General features: G+C 37.0%; 1 protein-coding gene across 10 annotated transcripts in view; it reads right to left on the bottom strand.

The window, feature by feature from the left end:
• Nucleotides 1-22,261, bottom strand: part of NTRK2 (neurotrophic receptor tyrosine kinase 2) — a 202,410-nt gene that overhangs the window by 98,667 nt on the left and 81,482 nt on the right. For 2 of the 10 annotated variants that reach the window (XM_048080559.2, XM_048080557.2), the window contains 2 exons: nucleotides 13,150-13,218; nucleotides 9,220-12,288 (listed from right to left, as the gene is read on the bottom strand). The exons of 6 other annotated variants lie outside the window; for them this stretch is intronic. In XM_048080559.2, coding sequence (XP_047936516.1) covers nucleotides 12,251-12,288; nucleotides 13,150-13,218 — 107 coding nt within the window. In that variant the 3' untranslated portion in view covers nucleotides 9,220-12,250. Of the gene's footprint in view, nucleotides 1-9,219; nucleotides 12,289-13,149; nucleotides 13,219-22,261 lie in introns of those variants that run through there. 2 more of the 10 variants (XM_048080560.2, XM_048080558.2) reach the window with 1 other exon arrangement.

The following is a 22,261-nucleotide window of genomic DNA, read 5'->3' on the forward strand; positions in this document are numbered from 1 at the left end:
CCATCTAGCACCAATTTCATTTCAAATTGCCAACCAATTATTTCTAAGTTAACTGATATTTATACCCAGGGATATTTGTTGTAATGCTTAAGAGAAAAACATATTATTTAGGAATCACCATCACATACAAAATAAAGATCAATACAGTACTAATTAGTGACTCAGGCACCAGCATAAAGATGTCAGTGTTAAGAATTAGAAATAAGTCAGTCCTGCTGATTTAAAGTCATCGATCTGGGTTCAAAAGGAAGTTTCAAAGTAAATATCATACACAAATTCATTCAAACCTAGTAGTAAAAAATTAGATTACTTTATTCACTCTGTTCATAACACATTACTAAAACTGCAATATAGCACTATTTTACACCTACATAATCTTCTAAATTATCATTTTGTAGAAAAAGTGAAACTACAAATAAATACAGCTCTTACAAGGAATCTGGCTATTATGGATTAAAAACCACAAAAATCTTACCATTTTGGAATTAAAATTTTATTGTTTCATTTTGTTAGCATTTCCTTTTTATGTTAAATGTCTGGCAAGACCTAAGATGTTTACTCCTACAAATGTTCACTGAAAGTGAATTTTAAGTTTTAAAATTTACCATTCCCACATAGTAGGGAGTAGTGGTACTTATGAATGGCAAGTATTTAATTTGACCTCTTAGCTGATTTGTATTGGTTAAAGGATCCGACTCATGTCTTTCATAGTCTGATTTTGAATTCCTTGTAGTTATGCATCCTATGCAGATATGTTCATTGCTGAACAGATAAGATCTGTTAGCATTTTACAGCCATGTACAGGCTGCACAATCTGTGCACTTGCAATTCCAACATATAGGTAGCAATGACAAGAAGTTACAGATGGCTTTAAAAAAGCAGTTACATATTATTCAGGTACAATTTAACGTGGTACACTAACAGCCTCCCCTCCAATCCTGAAGCAGATTAAATGACTTGTATAAGAGAAGGATGTGACTTCAGGCAGGACCACACACGCATGCACAATCTCTCCTGTTCATAACAGCAGTGATGACAAAAATCTCAGATGAATAAACGCTCCTGATTTATTTTATAGGGGAATACAGTGCTATGCTGTATCTGGGGTCAGAGCCAGGGCTCTGGTGCAACTGAATGAGCCAGGCAAGCATCTGCACAGACTCTTTGCATCCTGCAACATGCAGATGGAATTCCTTATGAATGCAGTGAGTTAAAGTTACATTTATATTCTGTATTAAACAAATAAATCTTACAGTAGCCTGATTTATGGCACCCGAAGCAAGACCTGGATGTCTCCAAATGGGGAAAAATTCTCAAAAGCTTTTCTGCATTTCCCCTCCCCTCCTAGGGATGATCAAACCCTTTGTAATTAGACTGATGACAGGATAACTCAGTCCCTCTGCCATCAATCCTCAGCTTCTCTGTTTAGTCTGCCAAAGGCTGCCCTTTCCTGGCATGAGTATCTGTCCCCTGGCAATCACTGATCAAACTGCTATCATGTGGGCTATCTACAAATTACCAGTGGTTACAGCTGCTCTCAGCCTGGGCAAAGTTTAGGCCAGATGCCAGGAGCAAAAATGCTAGAACTCCACAGTGACGAGCAATAGCTTTCAGAGACAATGTCACCACCTCCCTGTGGCAGGTAACAGCCTCAGCTCGGTCCCCGGGCAGGATGCTTTAACACCAGCAGGGCTGCACATTCGCTTGGATTCCAATGAACCCTGAAGCAGCAGCAGGAATGGAAACTTGCCATCCTCTTTAGAAAGGAAAAGCAGTGACAATAAATCTCTCTCCATTTCTCTTGAAGAGGCACACAGCCCTTTGCACTTTTCTGAACACAGTGATTTGAGGGTGATAAAGTGTGACTCCTTCTTTACCTGGAAAGAGATTATACCAGCTCCCAAGGGAAAGCCAATGCTAACACATGAGAAAGATTAACCCTGTCTTCCTCACAGAAAGCTGGCCTCTGAGCCTTCTGCTTTAAAAGTTATATCTAAAGTTCCTGGTGGTTATTCCAGAAAGGAAATGCTCAGGTAGTTCACAGTCAATTTACCTGATTTTTGTTCATATTCTCAAAAGAAAACAAATGTAGGGTTGATGGTACGGGTCATATATTAAAACCATTATTACATGCATTGAAAAATAATGAGAAAGCTCATCAATTAATAAAAACACATGAGAACCTGCTTGTGTGGCAGAATCCTTCTAGACCTACCAGGGACTGAGACTTCACTCAGCTGCTTGCTATCCAGAAAACAGACCTCATCAGGACAGGCAGGCAGGTATATTACAACACAGAAATTGTACCTCAGTCTGCCACAAAATTAGTTTTATCTTTTATAAGCCAAAAGTAAGAGAGAAACTAACTTCCTGCGGCTGCCATCTAATCAGCTGACATTAGCAGAAAAATCAGTGAGCAGGGCCTAGCATGCTCACTGGTACTCATTCCTACTTTAAATTTTGTCCCTTGGCCTTAAGGTAACACACACTGTTTTTTAAAATTTCGTATCAAAGTAGGAGTCTCATGTAAATGTTTTCCTCTGCAAAATACAGACATATCAAGACTTCATTCTTTGTTCTAATTCTACCACTTAATCTTTACAGCTGTGTAGGATTTTATCAGGAGTCCTAAGACATTTAACAGAGATGAAGCAACTCATTATGACTCCATGAATTCATTATGTACAATTGCACCAGGAATCTGTGGTGCTGCTACCCCTACTGACCTTCAGCTTGGGACCACCTGGGGCAGGCAGAAAAGTGTGATCTAATTCATGGGCTCTGACCTCAACACCATGCAAGGCCTCATATGGAAGTATTAAAATTGGATGCATCTTTAGAAACAGAAGGAGGAACTCTGGCTTAGGCATCACAGTCTACGCCAGGACATCTACTGGAATAAAGACATGAGGAAAAATCAGCATGGACTGACAATGAACTGAAAGAAATATTACCTGGCCCTTGGACAAAAGGTTTATATAGAACCAGCTGTTTTCTTCAGTTGTGTCCCCTGAGGCATGAATGGAGCATTCATTACTGAGGCATTACCAACTTAAATTTTGTACACACTGAAATTATGCTAAAACCCTTCCATGGGAAAATGCAGTGACACCTCAGTAGGATGACACTAGTCATCAAGAAACTGCACAAAGAATTGCCCATCTGGCAATGGCAGATGCACAAAGAATGTCACCATTTTCTGTTTTTTACTTCTCATACCTAATATTAGCTACTAAGTTATTCAAGAAATATCACCTGTGCTGTCATCAGTATGTTGTTCCCAACACACGCTTGCATTATTTCCCTTCTGTATATCTGTTCTCTTGGGAAGGCGTCATGACTAAGAGCAGCCAGATGAATACTCTGCTTCTTTTGGATGTGTAAATAGCAGAGCACTTCTACATGGCAAGAGTAAATGAAGATATGAAAGACACTGTTCAGACTGGGCATCCGGGAAAATTTCTGTACCTTGAGGGTGGTCAAACACAAAAAGCTTTCTAGAGAGCTGATTGGTGCCTCATGCCTGTCAGTGTTCAGAAGGCATTTAGGCACTGCCATCAATAACATGCTGTAACTTTTGGTTAGCCCTGAAGTGATCAGGAAGTAGAACTAGAGGATCTAGAAGGTCACTTGCAACTGAACTATTCTATCCTATCCTATCCTATCCTATCCTATCCTATCCTATCCTATCCTATCCTATCCTATCCTATCCTATTCCATTCCATTCCATTCCATTCTTTCTATTTCTATTATTTCTATTTCTATTCTATTCCATTCTATCCTATCCTATCCTATCCTACCCTACCCTACCCTATCCTATCCTATCCTATCCCATCCCATCCCATCCCATCCCATCCTAATCCTATCCTACCCTATCCTACCCTATCCTACCCTATCCTATCCTATCCTATCCTACCCTATCCTACCCTATCCTATCCTATCCTATCCTATCCTATCCTATCCTATCCTATCCTATCCTATCCTATCCTATCCTATCCTATCCTATCCTACCCCATCCCATCCCATCCCATTCCATTCCATTCCATTCCATTCTTAGGAAACCATACCTGAATCTATGATTCTATGATTCTAAGTCTGCCATGATGAAAAATGAATAATGGCATCATATGGACTATGGGAAAAAATGAATTTTCAAAATACAGTAGGGAAGCAAATTGCATACATAAAGCAAAGAAATGTTTTTAAGTTACTATTTTTCAACTACCAGAGAAAGCCATTTCTGTTAAACACAGCATCAACTTGTGCACCAGACAAGAACTTTAACCCAAATTCATTTTCGGCTCTCTTTCAAATATACCTTTCTACTGTCTTTATCTACTTTCTACTGTTGCCGCACACTCTGAACTGCAATTTTATTTTCTGAAGGGATTATTTAACTGAAACTCCATTCTCTGTTTATAGACCTTAATGACAGTCTGGCTTCTTTATTGCCAACTCTGCTCCAATGACGGAAGTCCTAGAGCTCTGGATAGTAACTTAGAAGCCAGACAAAACACTATCATTTAAACATAAAGTATCTGTCAGCTTCAACAAAGCAGCTACAAAACTATTAGTTTAGAAACCTGTACACTATTTCCTTTTCATAGGTAAAACACATTGCTAAAAAAGTGTTTTGATAGAATTATCTGAATATCAGAAATGAGATTTTTGTGACTTTTTGCAAATCATCCTCAAGAACCGCAATATTCAAAGACCTGCTATGTGCCAGGATTGTGTGCATGTTTGTTTTAGAGCCTGACTACTAACATATTACAGAAGAAACATCAATTGATGAATCTGAAAACTAAACTTTAAATTCATTTTACATTTAAAATAGTAACAGGATTATAAAGTAACCTATGAAATTAAATTTTTATATATAAATTATACAAATAAAAATATGCAATACATGTTGTTTGCATTTTTCTCACTAAAAAGAAAAAAAAAGCTTTACTTTTACAAAAATAGTGTTAAATCACAATTCATGTTTGTTAAAAAATGAATCCTTGTCTGCATTTTTACATTGATTTGGAGTACTAAACTCAGGAATATTAAGTCTCTATGTCACTACTTATTCTGCTTACTTCCTAAATTGCTGGTCACTGCAAATGGCTATTTTCACTTTTGCTTCTACTCAGCCTCATTTTTTGACTGTTTTTAGATAGTAACTTCTTGTTCTGTTGAGGATGCAAATTTTGTATTACAATGTCAATGGTATATTACAGTTCAATGGTAAGTTACATCACCACTCTAAAAATATCCAATAAATGTTCTTTGATTTAGTAAAGCTTTTGCATTAATCTAATATTTTATATTGTTTGAATACCTTCTTTAAAATAATTGTATATCTACCAGATTAATTAATATTATAATTTACCTTTAGTAGAAAGTGTTATTGAAAGCTTCTCATAAAATGGATCTTTACATCAAACTTCTTTGTTTTAGATAGTGACAATACATCATACCGGTTTCAAAAGCACATTTTACACAGATTATGATATGAAAACATATTGTAAAATATACTGTGTGACATTACAATTGTGACAAATACACGAAAATGTAGAAAGTCCCTATGGACATACAAAGCAGATTGGGTAAAATGCTCAAAGATACACTGTGATCCCAGTAGAGAAAAATGAGACCAAACACTTCACTAACAAGAAAAGGAACATGCAATGCAATATCCACATCTGCTACATTCCAAATACTGTAATAAAATCCATGGGAAAATATGACATTCCCTAGGAAAAAAAAAAAAAAAAAAGTAAAACTTGGGCTGAAACTGTGACACAACAGTTTCAACTGTTCAATTCTTAAATTATGTACTCTGTTTCATTACGTCCATCAAAAGACCCAGATGGTCCAGCCCAAAAAACAGAAGTTCCAAAGCAGAACACACCCTTCAAATCACAGTATTGATGTTTCCTCAAAATAGTTTGGAAAATCAGCATGTCATGCTTGAGTATTCAACCACCCAACTTTTTCTACTTAAAGTTCTGAGTAGATGAAACATTGCCTGAAATGTAAAACTTGCTGTCTTATGGCCAACAGCTGAATATGTACTCATTTGATCTGAATAAAAGCATGCCTGATTGAATGTACAAGTTAAACACACATATATTTAAATTAAATAGAAATAAAATTATCTCTCACAGTTTTGTTTTGTTTTGTTTTGTTTTGTTTTGGGGGGAGGGCAGGAAGGGAGAGAAGGTTCCTTTTTAAATAGGGTAGCCATTCAAGATGCCATAAAAAAACCGTTAGGGAGATGAGTCTTTCTGTGTATCAGAAAACAAAAGCAACAGTAAGCACATTTATAAAAACAGGTGAGGAACTCCAAGATTCACTTATTTTCCAGTACATAGCAAAATGATTAATGAAATACTAGATGTGAGCACTTTACAGAGAGTGAAAAACACAATGATAATGAATTATAAAACTTTATTGTCCTGTTAAAAATAAGTTCATCAAGTATACTGTTTTTAAGTATAGATTGTCCAAATTGTTATGGTAGTACTTGGAAATAAGACCAATGATTGTCTTTTATTTACAAGAAATATAAAACAGTTTCACTGTGAAGAATTAGAGGGGGAAAAGAGAGAGAGGGAGAGCAAAGATGTACAGCTTGCTGATGAATTACAGCAAACTATTTTTATTTTAATTTTTTAGGATTCTGTAATGGTAGAAGTCATTTCTGTGCTATCTTTTGATATATATATATATTTTAATTTTATACTTTGATAACAACAGAATAACTCTCTTCCTATTTTTAAATATAAGCTAAGCCTAAGAAACAGCTAATGAAGGGCTCTGAATGAAAGCAGAAGACATTTTAAATGTGTTTGCCAAAGCCTTTGGTCTCAGCAGCACAGCAGCTCATTTCTGCTCTTACACTAGCAAATTCACTAATATCAATGAAATAGCTGAGTTAAAAAAAAAAAAAAAAAAAAAACGGAAAAAAATCAGGATTTCTTTTCCTGTTTTATGGACATGCCTGGGGAGTGAGCCAGACACTGCTTACATCAATGAAAAACCAAAACCATGAGAAGAAAGCCACAACCTCACCCTTTACTTTCTTGAATATCAGACAGTTCCCTGAAATCTTACATGGTAGCTCTTATCATTCCAGCCAAGGAAAAGAAGTTACAGTGAAAATGCGTATGCAACAAGGGAAGTCTCCTCCTATATTAAGCCTAATCTGCTCAGTAACGCTGGTGTGAGTTGCTGCCTCTAGGGACTACAGGAAAATTGCCCTCTTCAAAGTGAAAGCAGTTTGGCTCTAAATTGCCTGCATCTCTGCTCCAAACCTGGGCACATGTGCTTATCTACCACACTCCTTGCAGCTGCAAAAATACAGCTAATCATGGAAGCATGCTACTAAAATTTGAAGGATAATGGCATCTCCTCATCAAAATAATACACCCCATAATGAGGACTCTTTCAATCTATCTTTTTTGATGAATAGTTCAATTTCTGAAGTCGATTTCTAATATAAAATTTGAATAACTTCCAGTTAATGTTGAGGTTTGATTAAAAGGCAGTAACCTCTTTTAAAAGTCCAATCAAATAATTTACATGCTTGTGGAATTAAATAACTATATTTATTTCCAATTAATAAACCATTTGTTATTTTAACACCTCATTTAATTTGTATGTACAAAAGATACACAGAACAAATGAAAGCCAGCTTCAAAACCTTGAACATACACATTTCCATGAAAGTGGGACAATGAAATGGGCAGTGAAACATGTCAAACACACTGTACCAATATCCTCTGTGCTGCCTATCATGCTGTATTTATAGTGCTCAATACATCCAACCATCCATGAACTCCTGCTGTAGAGATCAGATGACAAAATATCACACAATGTGGGACTACATTGTAATCTAGACCACTTTACACCATCACATTAAGATGGCAAATCCCTTCAAAAGGGTATTCAAAGACCCTGCACATTTATACTGTAAGGAGAAGAGAGTTTACAGCACATCAAGAAGGAAGATGTCAAGTCTCTCAAAAAGAGAAGAGAAAGAAAGAGAGAACTTTGCAGCTGAAAATTGTAAAGAGAAGAAACCAGAGAGTGCAATGAGGAAGAAGAAAATACTAAATATGTTCAGGTAAACTTTGGGTGTTTCCTTTTGAAAGGAAAATGAACATAATATTTACTTGCCCAATTCAAGAATAAATTCAAGATTATTGCAAATGTTGAATATGCAACAGGTAAAGAAGGGCTGAATTAAAAAGCTGTCAGAAGGGGTCCTTCTTCTATTTGTCTGATAATGGCCTCCAACTTTACAAACCACTTGAACATGTTCAAAACAGCTGCATAAGAAGTTCTGTCCATGCTGATGATTAACAGTCAGCATGTCATGCACAGCCAGGTCTCAGAAACAGGACCTTTGTATGAATACCGTTGTCAAGAGAGCCAGTAGAAGTGCATTGGTCATTCCTACATGGCAGGCTTCCGTAAGTCTTTTAATCTTTGAAGAACGGTGCTTAGGGGAGTGTTTGCACCATAGGAAAGAAGTGGATTTTGAGTGCTTCAGCCCACAGTCAAAAAAGAAAGAGCAATTCCTGTGAGAGCTATTTGAAGTAGAATTGTTTCCAAGTAGTTGTCCACATATTTTCTTGGCATTGTCTGCTGCCCCCAGGGATCTTGCTCCTGCTGAAATGAATGGCTCTCTTCAGTGCTGTGTGGGACAGATCCAGCTGGTACTCAAAGGCAGTGGAAAGGCTGGGGAGTGCCTTGCTACCCAAACACATTACAAATGTGTCACAGCAACCTCCATAACTCCCATCAATAAAAGACACGGTCCCCAAGCACTTTTCTGCAGGAACAGCCATCCTGAGGTCCCCCACCCCATTTGACGTGACAGGCAACTGCAGCAAGTACATTACAGACCCCAGGCTCCGCCTGGGAACAATGCACTCGTGCAATATAGACCTGGCACTTCCCCCAGATTAATGGAATGGGTTTTTTTAACAGCCTTGGTTACATGCCCTGCCCCACACCAAAACTCACCCCTAGGACTGCTCCCTCTCCAGTCTCCCAACTAATCTGCCCATCAAACTGCTTAACAGCTTATCTCAGTATTTCTCTGAATATATTAAACCTCAATTTGAAGCAAAATTGAGCACAAATCCCTTCTAGCAGAACATTAGAAATATGCTTTTATTTTAGTTTCATGTCTGGCACATTGAAAAAAATAGAAACTCTGCCTTTAAACTTTTCATAGCCGTTTTTATTGCTCAGTGAAACAATATAAAAGCTTTTTAGTAACAAATCCTCAATGTTCAGCAATTTTTACCATGTTAATGGTTCCTGCATGATTCTTAGTTTGAGTCTCACTTTATTGTAAGGAGGTCAGGAATTTGTAATTAACTGAGCCCTTTGTAAACTAACACCATTTGAGCAGATCAGAATCTCAACAGTTACAAGCAACGTCACTTAAAATCAAGCTGAAAAACAGGAGCTAGTGGGTACTATAATTTCCAATATAGAAATTTAGCTCCCTTAGCTTTAAGGCACTCTGTATACATACTGAAAAGAAACAATTTTAGGAACACAGTCTTTTTCCATCAAGCATTAAACATCTGTATTAAGACACAATTAGTAACAAATCATGTGCTGTAATTCATAAGGATCTGTGAATATCTGCATCAAGTAATAGTGCACTGAGTGGCTAATATAAAAGATAGAATACAAAATATGTAAGAAGGATATTCTACAATATATATAAATATATATTTCACTGGTGCATAAATCAGTTGTGGTTTATTAAAGTTACCTCCATGATTATATAAAATCCAACATATTGTGTCAGTACATGCTGAAATACTTGAAGGTCAAAACTACTCCTATGTCGTAAAGATGAACTGCAAAGTGCTACAAAATAAGTTACAACAAAAATATGCAAAATTCCAAATCAATAACTGTGCACATTTATGCATATAAATATTATGAATCAGAAAGAACTACCTTTTAAAATGAGATATTTCAAAAATTATCTGCTAAATTCCAACTCTCCAAGTCTGTATTTTCCCTGCCAAAAGAAAAAGGATCAGATTCTCACCTCATTTATTTGGCAATAAATTGTGAATACATAACTCAAATAAGCTGACTTTTCCCACATAACTTAAGACTGGAATCTGTGCTACTGGGTGAAGCTCTGCTTATGATCCAACTTATATCTGATGTAACTCCACTGACTTTAGTTCAAAAATCGCAGATCTAAATGATTCTCTGTTGGTTTACATTCAGCTCAATGGCATTGGTTGTTATTTCAAAGGAGAGAGAGATCCCCGGGTAAGCAAGAAATTTGAGAATAAAATAATTAAAAGAAAGTTAAAAGAGAATCAGTATCTAAAGAGAAGGTATCTCCCTGAACTAAGATTATTTCCACATAGACATAGGGAAGAAAAAAACAGATATTCCCAAGATTTTTTTCTGAGGAACAGCAGAACACTTGTTGACATCTAACTCCAAACAGGGAGTATGATGGATGTCTTTAATAGCTGCCATCCCTTCCCAAATCACCATGGTATGTGCAGGGTGACAAAGACACTACAATTCCTAGGTCATCAGTAGACTTCCAGCTCTACCATCTTCTTTAATGTGGGGAGAAGAACACATCTTTGGGACAGATTTTGGAGAAGGAAAAAAAAAAAAAAACATAGCAACTGCAGCTCCCCTTCCATAGCCAGTGACAAGTGAAAGAAAGTATCTCGATACATAGACCCAGAAGAATGCAAATGTGGACATATTTCTTGACTAATGACACTATTTCCAGAATTTGACCATAACAGGAAGAAAGAACTTGGATGTCAGAGACTGATGAAAACATAAGAAAAAACTCAAAGGACTGAGTCTTAAAAGGCAAAAAGAGAGTAAAAAAAAAAGATAAAATATACACTATCGGAGAAAGAAAGGGATAGTGTATGCTTTAGAAAGCCATTGATGTTGACAACAGTGTTTCAATGGAAGAATGAAAATGGTGAAAATGGCTGAAATTAAAAAGCAAACCCACCCACAGGAAAAAAAAAAAAAAAAAAGAGAGACAAAATGTCATCTCATGTTTTATTGTTTGTTTTAAGGAATTAAAATCAAAAGCTGTGAAATGTAATCAAATCAAAATTCATAGAAATATATGCATCTATCTATTTCAGTCTTTTGCTGCTAATTTTCATAACAAACTTCCAGATAGAAAAAAACAGAAACTTCACCTTTCTTATAACGATTCCTTAAACTGAAAAGACCAAGTTATAAACTCAGGATTTCATAAGTAAATAGCATGAAAATGAGTGTCTACCATAATTCTCAAATGCATCCCTGTTCTTGCAAAATGCTTGTACCTTCACTAGTTTTTCTCATTCTAGTAAACTCTCCTCAGAGGACAGTATACTGAACAATTAAATGTACCTCTATAATGTAAACTATACAGTCTGAAAGACCAACTGTATAGTGTTGTTGTTCTTGCTCTTGGTTCAGAATCAGCATTCCAGTCTACTAAAGAGTTACATTTGCCCAATCTTAAGGACTACATTGCATAATCATGGCCTATCTGAATATGTAAGTAATGGCACTTTTTCAAAACAAAAAAGCATTGATGAGCAGAATTGCCCCCTTAATCCATACAGCTTATGCTTATACTCTGCCTCTTCCTGCTAAAGTCAGTGGAACCACATGCATAAATATGATTTATATGGCCAACTCTGCAATTTAGTGCTTTAGCATTTAAGGCCATATCCAGTCATATGTCAGTATTCCCACTGAAATCAACAGATTTACACACTTAAATTGTTTGTGGAAGAGTTTTACGAGCCACTTATGCAATAAAATAAATGCAACTTTGCAGTTCACCTTTGATAAATATTATTTGTAAAAACAACATCTTTCCAGTTAAGTTCAAGCAGAAAAAAAATTGACATAGGACACAATGTAATGTAATTTCATCTCAATGTCATTTTGAAGACACAGCAAGGACAAAGCAATAGAAAAGAGTGTGATAGCTTATTTCTGGACTTTCTTGAGTTTTATAGCTGCCTCAGGGCTTGGCTTCACCCCGCTCTTGCAAAAACAGCTACTGACTTGAATGTACTTCTAGAATTCTCCAAACACAACCAATGTCTAAAAGAGAAGTCCAAGGGAGGTGGCACTTCACTGGGCAAGAACACTGTCCACTCCCTAGTGTGCAGCATACAGCTTCCACAACAAGCTCAACAGCCCCTCTCTCATCTTTTCCTTATTTCATTTACCCATCCAGTGGGATCTTATGAAATAAAACAAAACCTAAAAGAAACAAAATAAAATATGAGAAATCATGCTATGAGAAAAAGTCAGAGAAAAATTAATACAAAGTCCAAACAAATGAAAACTTGACAGTCAAGCACATAAACATAAAATGCATTTAAAGCATACATAAAATGTCAAATAAAAAGGGTTCGTGAATGTATGAAAATGACAACATTAGCTCTATCTTGTGGCCAAGGATTTTGTTCATTAATTCAAAATGCATAAGGCATGTTACCCATTTGTCTTTAACACTTCCAAATGTTCATATCGAGCTGTAATATAATCAATCTAGCATTCTTCAACCAACGGCTGTAATTTGCATGGGCAGATAAACCTACTTTGCACAAAGGCCTATGGTGAACAAGCCTGGGTGCACAATTAAGTTCTCTGTCTTTGGCCTGCTCCATCAGCCAAGTGAAGAACACACCAATACCACAGAGTTACTGCAAGTGAACTACCAGGTTACTCTGTAATCTTTGTTTCATGCTTCAGGTCATGCAGATAATTTTCTCTGCCCACTCCAAACAGGTTCCTGCTCTTAATGACATCAAATAGCTCTATAATGGCTGAACAAAAAGCTGAACTGGGGGAAATATTATTTAGTTACCTTATAATCTGTTGTCTCTGAATAACAACAGGAATTTAAAAATCAACACCTAAATAAAATTGCACATTGAAGTGCAAAACCCCTCGGTAACATTCTAATATAGATGAAGGAAAAAACATATGCACCTAACCCCCAGACATTACCTTACCATCTAAGGCTAAGAACCTTAAAGAAAATCATGTTTGGCCCTGTGTGAAATAAAACTATCTGACTCTATAACATAAACACTTCCTGAAGCAGCATTGTCTTACCCAGTCTGTTGTTATCTGATGCAGTTGGGTTATTATGTACATCATTGTTCACAGTCACCATTACTTGTTCTAATGACATTTGAAAAAAAAAAACACGTGAGTTGTACTATAATCCTGCAAATGTGAACTCCATAATATATATATATATATATATATAGTGGTGTGTTTTTTTTTGTTTGTTTGTTTTTTAACCTTGTTTTAGTAAATTCTCAGTATTTTTAAAGAACTGAAAGCTTAAATATATCCCACAGCACTTTAACAATTCAGGGCCAGATCTTGATTTGCCTCAAGTCAATATGACTTTTGCTATCATTTTCAAGAGAAGTTGAATTTGACTGTTAGCAATTAAGTAACAATGACTAACTCATTTACATTGCATTTCTTGCTTGTTTTAACCTTGAGGCACTCCTAGTACTTCCACCCTGGAATAAGGTAACGGCACATTCAGAAGCTGAACATGCTAGTTTTGAGCCACTGCACACTTCCAAAACGGTGTGTCAAAATTCCTTTTCTCTGGCAGTTGATAAGATTCAGTTTAAGTAATCAACAAAAAACAAAGAGACCTGGCTAATTCACAGACATAAATATAATAAAAGTCTACTATAATGTCAAGAAAAATGCACACTTGCAAAGTTGACCTGCATGGCATATACAAATGGCAAACTCTGTCTAACAGAGTTTGAGGAAGATTGAAGATCTATCCCTTGAGGTTGTACAAAGGTGGCCATTTTTTTCTGGGCTTTTCTGAAGTATTTTTACTAAGTCACTGTAGTTAATCGTTATGTCCATGGTATTTTTCTGAAGGAGGTAGGGAAGTTAAGGATTAGAGGGAAAAAGAATATCATCACAGTTTTGGCAGTATAGCACTGAAAGCTACTGCACGGCTGCTACCTTCCCTTCAAAGTTCCTAGGCCTTGCAGAATTCTCCTATGTGAAACTTTGGTTTCCTAAATCTGTGAGACTGTGTACATTCTTGAAAACTAAGTCAAAGGACAAAAATATGTATTTACATAAGCACACATATCTATGCCATACTTTTGACACCAAGGCAAATCATCGCAAATGAAAGTTTCCTCTACTTTTAGTTTGTTCCTTAGCTGGTCTGGTGCAATCACAGTGAAATCAGACTGTTGTGTTTAATTTCACTTCTGAATTTTCATTTGAGAAGTTCTTAATCGATGAACTATTACTAAGTACACAGCATTATGCAAAACACAGGTAGGCAAAAAGTCCACTTATATTCTTAACTGCATCTGTATATTAGTAACTCTTCAAGTCATCAGTGATGTTGAAAACAGCTATTATGGAATGAAAGTCAGACCTAGGTCCTGAGCAGTCTGCAAGAGTCAACAAGGCCACAACGGAGTACTACAAGTCCTGCTGAAGGCATGAGGATTAATCAGAAGAAATAAACCTCTTAAAGGAAAGAAAGGATTCATATGTTCATGCCTCAGTCTACAAATCTGACGCAATTAAAGTGTTCATGTGCACAAACACCTACTATCTACTCTATTCTAACATAGTGTCAAAAGTAACAGGACATTCCACATAGCAATAAATTATTTTTTCCAAGCCAGAATCAGTATAACTAGAACAACTTTTCACAGGGGCTTATTCATTTACATATAGGTAGTCAAACTCCACTTCAGGTCAAATGCAATGAATGTTATCCAATGGAAACCAAGGCAAAATTTACAAACACACAGAGTTACCACACTTGTTCTAAGTGTCTAGGACATGTGTCCAAGACGTAGGAGACCAGTTGAATTCCTTTCAAGTGCCCCAACCGAAACCCTCTAAAAAAAAAAGTATTCTTCCAATTTTATATATCTGGCTCTTCTATTTCTTTCACGTTTCTTACATGTTCCCTGTCCCTGACCAAAAAAAAAAAAAATCTTCTTTAGGGTGTAATGAAACAATCTAAGGAAACTGAACTAAAGTTTCAGGCTTTCATTTTGGTGTAGAAAAAAAAAAATAAAGGAAAGGGGAAGGGGAAGGGGAAGGGGAAGGGGAAGGGGAAGGGGAAGGGGAAGGGGAAGGGGAAGGGGAAGGGGAAGGGGAAGGGGAAGGGGAAGGGGAAGGGGAAGGGGAAGGGGAAGGGGAAGGGGAAGGGGAAGGGGAAGGGGAAGGGGAAGGGGAAGGGGAAGGGGAAGGGGGAGGGGGGGGGGGGAGGGGGAGGGGGAGGGGGAGGGGAGGGGGAGGGGGAGGGGGAGGGGGAGGGGGAGGGGAGGAAACGGTATTGACTTAATCCACTGAAAGACAGAAAGCAAAAAGGTGAAGTGTGTAGAAAAGAAAAGAACACAGAAATACAGAATTTGGGGGTTGGGGTAGTGGTTCTGACAGGACACAAGTGAAATATAGCAAAGAAAAAGGACCGGGGAAAAACAACAACAACAAAAAAAATGTGGAAATTGAGCAGGAGTGCTTCAAAAATGGTTCCAGGGGAAGTAAAAAAGCTACAAACCCATTAAGCAGCAGGCAATATGGACTTAATTTGTACACTGTCTCTCTGACTATTTGGAGTAATTGAGCTAACAGAAGCAAAATATTATGGGCAGTGGGTATTTAGAAGATGATTTGCTGTGTCCTAACTGTCAGCCTCTCATCTGGCTTCTCAGAGTTCAAAGGAGTCTGTTAGGTTGAGGCAAAGCCTGATTTTGGCTTGAGTTGCTGTCGGGGCACTGGATTCTGAGTTTAATATTAGTGTTAAAAAACACTGTTGTTATGTAAGCTGCCACTCAGAGTTGCAGAGGAAAGTACACAGAAGAATAAAAATAAAAAAACTCAAAAGTGGAAAAGAGAAAAAAGCTATCCATCTTCCCTGTACAAAGAGTGACAGAACTTCATTCATCCTTTAAGGGAACATTATGTATCTGTCTCTCTCTCGAACATAATGAAGAAAATACAAAGTAGTTTAAAGCATAACACACTGATACTTTAGTTCAATATCAGATTACCATTCAGAGAGTTCTGAATTCATTATTAGTCTTAAAACAAATTTGTATTCATTATTAGTCCTAAAACAAACAGTGATTTTGCAATATACTATTTTGGGGACACAAAATTTAATTGCTCTCCCCCAAGAGCATGTGCTAAATAAAGGGTAGCATGGTTTATGTTATTAATATAGATCCAGCTGAGCCAACAATGAGGATTTTTAATATATTTTTTATCCCACAATTTGCTTTCTGGAAGTATGACAGCCAACTATCTCATGAGCTTTGTAAATATGTCACTCAGATGCTAGCTGGTCTGTAACTTCCTAAGAGTTTACTCTCATTGAGAGCTGGATAAAACGCCTTTAAGACCATTTGGTTTTAGCTTTTCTATTCATTATACTAAAAATCACATGGTTCACAAAAAGAAAAGCATAACAGCAAAAAATCCATATATTTATACATACTCAACTCATTCTGAAAGAAGAACCAGTCATAAACACCTTGCTTTTTATATGCAAAGAAACCACTTCTTCCTCCTTTAACCAGCACACAATTTGAGAAGTTAATGGCATCAAAATATCTAACGCACTTCACTGTCAAATTTGGGAATATCACTGTTATGGAGATAGTCACACATCCATCAGCTCAATTTCTACCTGCCCTGAAAAACCTTGATCATGTCACAGGTCATGTTCTCTACAAGCCTTCACCTACATCAGTCGGAAAAAAAATGTTATGACATGGTCTTTTTTGAATTTCTCCACAAAGCAATAGTATAAATTTTAGTTGCCTAAGATTCTTTGTACTCTAATTGGATATGAAAAGATACATTCTGATGAGCTGTACATAAATTGGAGGTCTGCAGGCAAACTTTCTTGATCATTACAAACTTGATCTAAACTCTGCCAGAGTAAATAAAAGTTTCCTGTAATGATGACTTACCTGAATTTACAACCAAGTTTCATTTACTCATATCCCACTCTCCAAATATGCCTATAAATATCTGGAGTTGCATAAATTCAGAGATCACATATGTAAACCCAGGTGCTCAAGGGAAGGCACAAGTGAAAGAAAAGTTGTTCAATTAAAAGTTCCTATGTCTTGTTACAATTACTCTCTTCACCAAGTACATATGGTTTATCCGAAGCAGAATGTTACCTGAGGCTTTGATCCAAACAGAGTATTTTGAAAAAAAAATCTATTACTTTTACTTTTCCCATCTTGGAGGCAATCAAGAATAACATGACATATATCTCTGGTCTTTTAAAATGAACAGTGATTTATAGGGAGAAAACTCAAATTGCTGAGTGTAAATAAGAAAGTAAAGAGAGGATGTAGCTGGATTACCTAAAAAGGTGTTCTTATCAAGTATGTCAGTTTCTGATTTCAAATAGAAAATTAAATGAAATAATTAATTCCTAGTCTTATTTGCTTTCTTGGATCCGAGCCACTGCTTCAAACAGCCGCGAGGTAAATGCAGTGGCAAAATGAGGACAAAATGTCACCTCATTTTTATTGGAAAACAAGGAAAGGCTTCTGGAGAGATTTCTGTAGAATGTTTATTGCACAGAGAAGAATAGTCTTGCCTCATTAGAGTAATGCCTGTGCAGCAGCAGAAGATAAAATACTTTGAAGAAATCCATACTTTTCCTTCAGAATTTTGTATGCACTACGCTCAATACTACCTTGTGTTTCAGAGCACAGCTGTAACATAAATGTATAACACAACTTTTTCTTTATTTCTAAACACCGCTTTTACTCCATGAGACACTAAAATAGTACTTTTCACTTACATCATTAAGAGCTGTAATGATGTACCTATCTATTATTCTTTTTACCTAAAGATAAAAGCGTGAATAGAAGACAAACAAAGGAAAACCTAAAAGCTAAACATACAGAGAGGGACACACTCTATCTTACTAGAGGGCCAGGAATTCCAGAAAATGAGGATCTCAATCTCACATTAGTACTTTTTTCCAGGTAATATTTTCCAGTGACTTATTTTACTTAATAATTGGCAAAACCAGGACCAGAAGAGATTAATCAGCCTACCCCATGAAGTTGTACGTCAAGATAAAGAGTCTTGACACTCTTACTCTGTCTGCTTACAAAAATAGGAAGTCAGTATGCAATAATCACAGAATCACAGAATCATCTAGGTTGGAAGAGACCTCCAAGATCACCTAGTCCAACCTCTGACCTAACACTAACAAGTCCTCCACTAAACCATATCACTAAGCTTTAAATCTAAACGTCTTTTGAAGATCTCCAGGGATAGTGACTCAACCACTTCCCTGGGCAACCTATTCCAATGCCTAACAACCCTTTCGGAAAAGAAGTTTTTCCTAATATCCAACATAAATCTCCCCTGGCACAACTTTAGACCATTCCCCCTCATCCTATCACTGGGCACATGAGAGAATAGATCAATCCCCACCTCACTACAGCCTCCTTTAAGGTACCTGTAGAGAGCGATGAGGTCGCCCCTGAGCCTCCTCTTCTCCAGGCTGAACAATCCCAGCTCCCTCAGCTGCTCCTCATAAGACTTGTTCTCCAGACCCCTCACCATCTTTTTTGCCCTTCTCTGGACATGCTCGAGCACCTCGATGACCTTCTTGTAGTGAGGGGCCCAAAACTGAACACAGTACTCGAGGTGCGGCCTCACCGATATATCAATATATCATATTAACATCAGGAATATTTATAGTAAACCAAAACTTAAAGAGTGTTTGCTCTCCTTTGTAATTCTTCAAATAACTACAATGTTATGAAAAGATTTCTTTTCCTCTATCACTAGCTTTTCTACAATGTAAATCTACATAAATCTACAATTTATGCTCCACAGATAAGGATATATAGTTTGTCATTTTATGGATGCTGCCACCTGTATAAGATTTTTAAATGGGCTTAATAAAATTGGAGCCATTAACATTAGTGTTGTAGGCAGCATTCAATCTACTTAATTAATCTACAAGTTCATAAAATGAGTAAGGGGGTCAAACAGAATTATATGTACTTTACTAAAGGACCCTATAAAGCTGTTCTGTGTGAAATGAGTTAGGACCAAGAGATAGTAAAACTTGACTTGTCTACTCCAAATTTTAGAGCCCAAAAATATTTGGGGCTAAGATTCTTCTACATTGCCAACAAGGATCAGTTAATATTTTAATCTGTTTTTCCCTTTATCTGAATTGGAATTTTTATTTTATTTCCTTGTATGATACATTGGAAGGTGTGCTTATTTTCCAAGCAGCCAGTAGAAAATGAAACATTTGCAGTCAGCACTCTTAAGAAGAAAATACTGCATCTTTCTCAAAGAGAATCATTACCCTTATGTCTTCCAGCACAATATCTAACAGGCATCTCCTTTTACATCTCTGCTTCTGATGCTGTGGTTGCTTTGCTTGCTATTGATTAGTGACAGTCACGGACATTAAAACCTGAGGCTCAAAACACCAGTGCTCAGAGCTAGTCAGTGCATTTATTTTGCTCAGCTTTTAATTCAGGTGCAGGTTAAACTAAAAAGAGAATGTGAATAAGCAACCTTTCAGACTCAAAAACTCTGCAGAAACAGCAGCTCCCCAAAGAACCTCAGAAAATGCACATTAATAGAAACCCACTTCTCAGGAAAGGGCGTAACAATTACTATCTGCACATGTTTTAAAACATAGATGTCTGTAGGTTATTTTACACTTCATTTGCACGAAACACTGCATGCCTGAGAGATCAATCAATACATCAAGGAACATTTTCTCCAAGCTTCCTGCAAGTACTTGAAAAGTCAAAGCTGTTAAGAAAAAAGGCTGTTTATGTTATGACATCCCCTGCATTTCTGTTTAATATACTCGTTGGTATGCATATAAAATACAGAAATGCTACTACACAGATGCACTTTTGACAAGTGTCAGTGTACAGCCACAAAAAAGAAAGATCAGAGAACATGAAGGACACAACATAATGATGTCTTACCCCTTTGAAAAACAGAATCAGTCAACTTCAAAACCATTGTCTGACTCTACCTGAATACTGAAGCCAACTCTACCATCACTTAAGTTTGCATAATTCCAAGGATAAATAGATATTCCACATTTTCACTACACGGCCTTTTGACTTAAACTGGCAAGGCAGGTTATATATAGAATAAGGGAAAAATGTTGCTTATTCTAGTACAGTAAGAGTTACGGAACTCTATCATGTATATTCATTTATAACGGGATTATTTTGCTTACTGTTGCCTTACAATAATTTCAACTTCTTTGATCATTACAGGCCTCAGAGTTGTTATTGAACAATTCTCCAGTTTCCTTTCTATGATATTTTAGCTTGAGACTGAAGTCTGAATGCTTCTTACAAGACATATATGCTAATCACTGGCTGCATCTAGTAAAACAGTTCTCTTTCTTTTACTCCATTAATCTCAACTATCTCTCCTTACATTTATTACCATTCAGGAACTTCCATGTGGCAGTTAATGATCTTCCTTATAAAATCTGATCTGTGCAAATGCTATTGAGAAGTAGCACGGTCAATGATTAGGATAATGGACTGAGAGCAAACAGCCAAATTCTAGCTAGCCTAGTCATTGTTTTGCTTCACGAACACTTCTACATCATTTCTGTGCATCTTTTCTTCCTTCATCCCTTGCAGACCTGAAGGCCTCAGGGGAAGAGATTACTGCCACGCTTTGATACAACCTTGGTTCAAGAATTCCACCCCACAAATCCTCTCCTGGTAGAAAAATGAAGACACAGTTCCCACAAGGAGAAAACAAATATCTTTAACTCTTATCACAAATCCTTATGCTACAGGGCAGGGAGGAGACAAACTGACAGTCGTTTTCCACTGAACCTTATGCACATTTGTCCTCCTCCAAGCATCACAGGGGCTTTGAGGGCAGAGAAGGATAACATACAGGACTGTTCCTTGTGAACCTCAGTCTGTATTTATAGCCCAGAAAAGCCATCCCAAAGTCTGGCACACATTTCTCAAGCATATACATTAAGGTCCTGCACCACTTATAATGCTACAGGAACTTTCCTGTCTCCACAGGTACCGCATTAAGTTGGAATCACACTTAAGGACGCTGCTTGTCTGTGACTGTTCAGGTCACAGGACTGTTCAGGACAGTTCCTCCCAGACACTGAAGGTGGAGAGTATTTTAAAGGAAAAACACTGCACAGCTCAGTACTACATAAAGCAGTCCGAGCCTCCTGAAGAACGGTTGCTTGGAACCAAAGTGAAAATAATGTGTTCTTACACCTGTTTGTCCTTTGTTTGCTTTGTTCTGTTCTCAGCTTTACATGGGCACAAAATGGGTCTCCATTCAAAGGAGCACTCTTCACAAGATGCAACAAAGAACAAAGGGGAGAATGGTACTGCAAGATTGTCTTGGGGAAAAAGGGAAGCTCCTACTCTTTGTATTTATAAATACTACCTCTGGCACCTTTCTGACAGAATTAAATACTTACTGTATTTACCAGGCTAATTGCACCTAAAGTAAAGCAAAAAAGCCCCATCTGAAGACTCAGCCACTTTTGTATGGGAGAAAGTAAACAGCTTTACTAACTGATACAATGTAATTATAAACTTAGTTAACATGAAATAAATTAGACATGAGTCTATAATGGTACCTTATTGCCTTAACTGCCAGCAGAGTCTATTAGCAAGTAAGTGAATAAGACTGTCTTTTTTTGATGTTCTGTTCCTGCAACTGGACCTGTTGGGTTTCTCATCCACATTCGCTACACATCATGCTATACATGCTATATATCCTTTTTGGATCCTATTTATCTGCTACCGCTGATGCGCCATGAACCTAACTTTCCAAGCTGTGGAAACAGCAACAAAATCAGTCTTTCTGCACATGTGGACCAGCCTTGTGTCCTGCTACCCAACCAAAGAAACCCACTCCAAGAGGTATTTCTATCATAAATTTTGTAGGGAAAGGCTGGTATAAATTAGAACACAACTGACTCCACTAGAACAGAGTAATCAAGTGAATTCAGATGGGGAGCCAACACAAAAAAAAAAGATCCAAACAGCAGTTACAAGCCAAAAACTTGCTCAGGACATATCTATGTTTGTAAATAAGAAAAATAACAAAAGGCCTAAAATCTTCTTTTAGTGTGTATCTTCTTTTTTAGCCACAATTATTTCATCTATACTTAATTACA

This window comes from Anser cygnoides, chromosome Z (genome assembly GCF_040182565.1).
Source record: "Anser cygnoides isolate HZ-2024a breed goose chromosome Z, Taihu_goose_T2T_genome, whole genome shotgun sequence".
Taxonomy (NCBI): domain Eukaryota; kingdom Metazoa; phylum Chordata; class Aves; order Anseriformes; family Anatidae; genus Anser; species Anser cygnoides.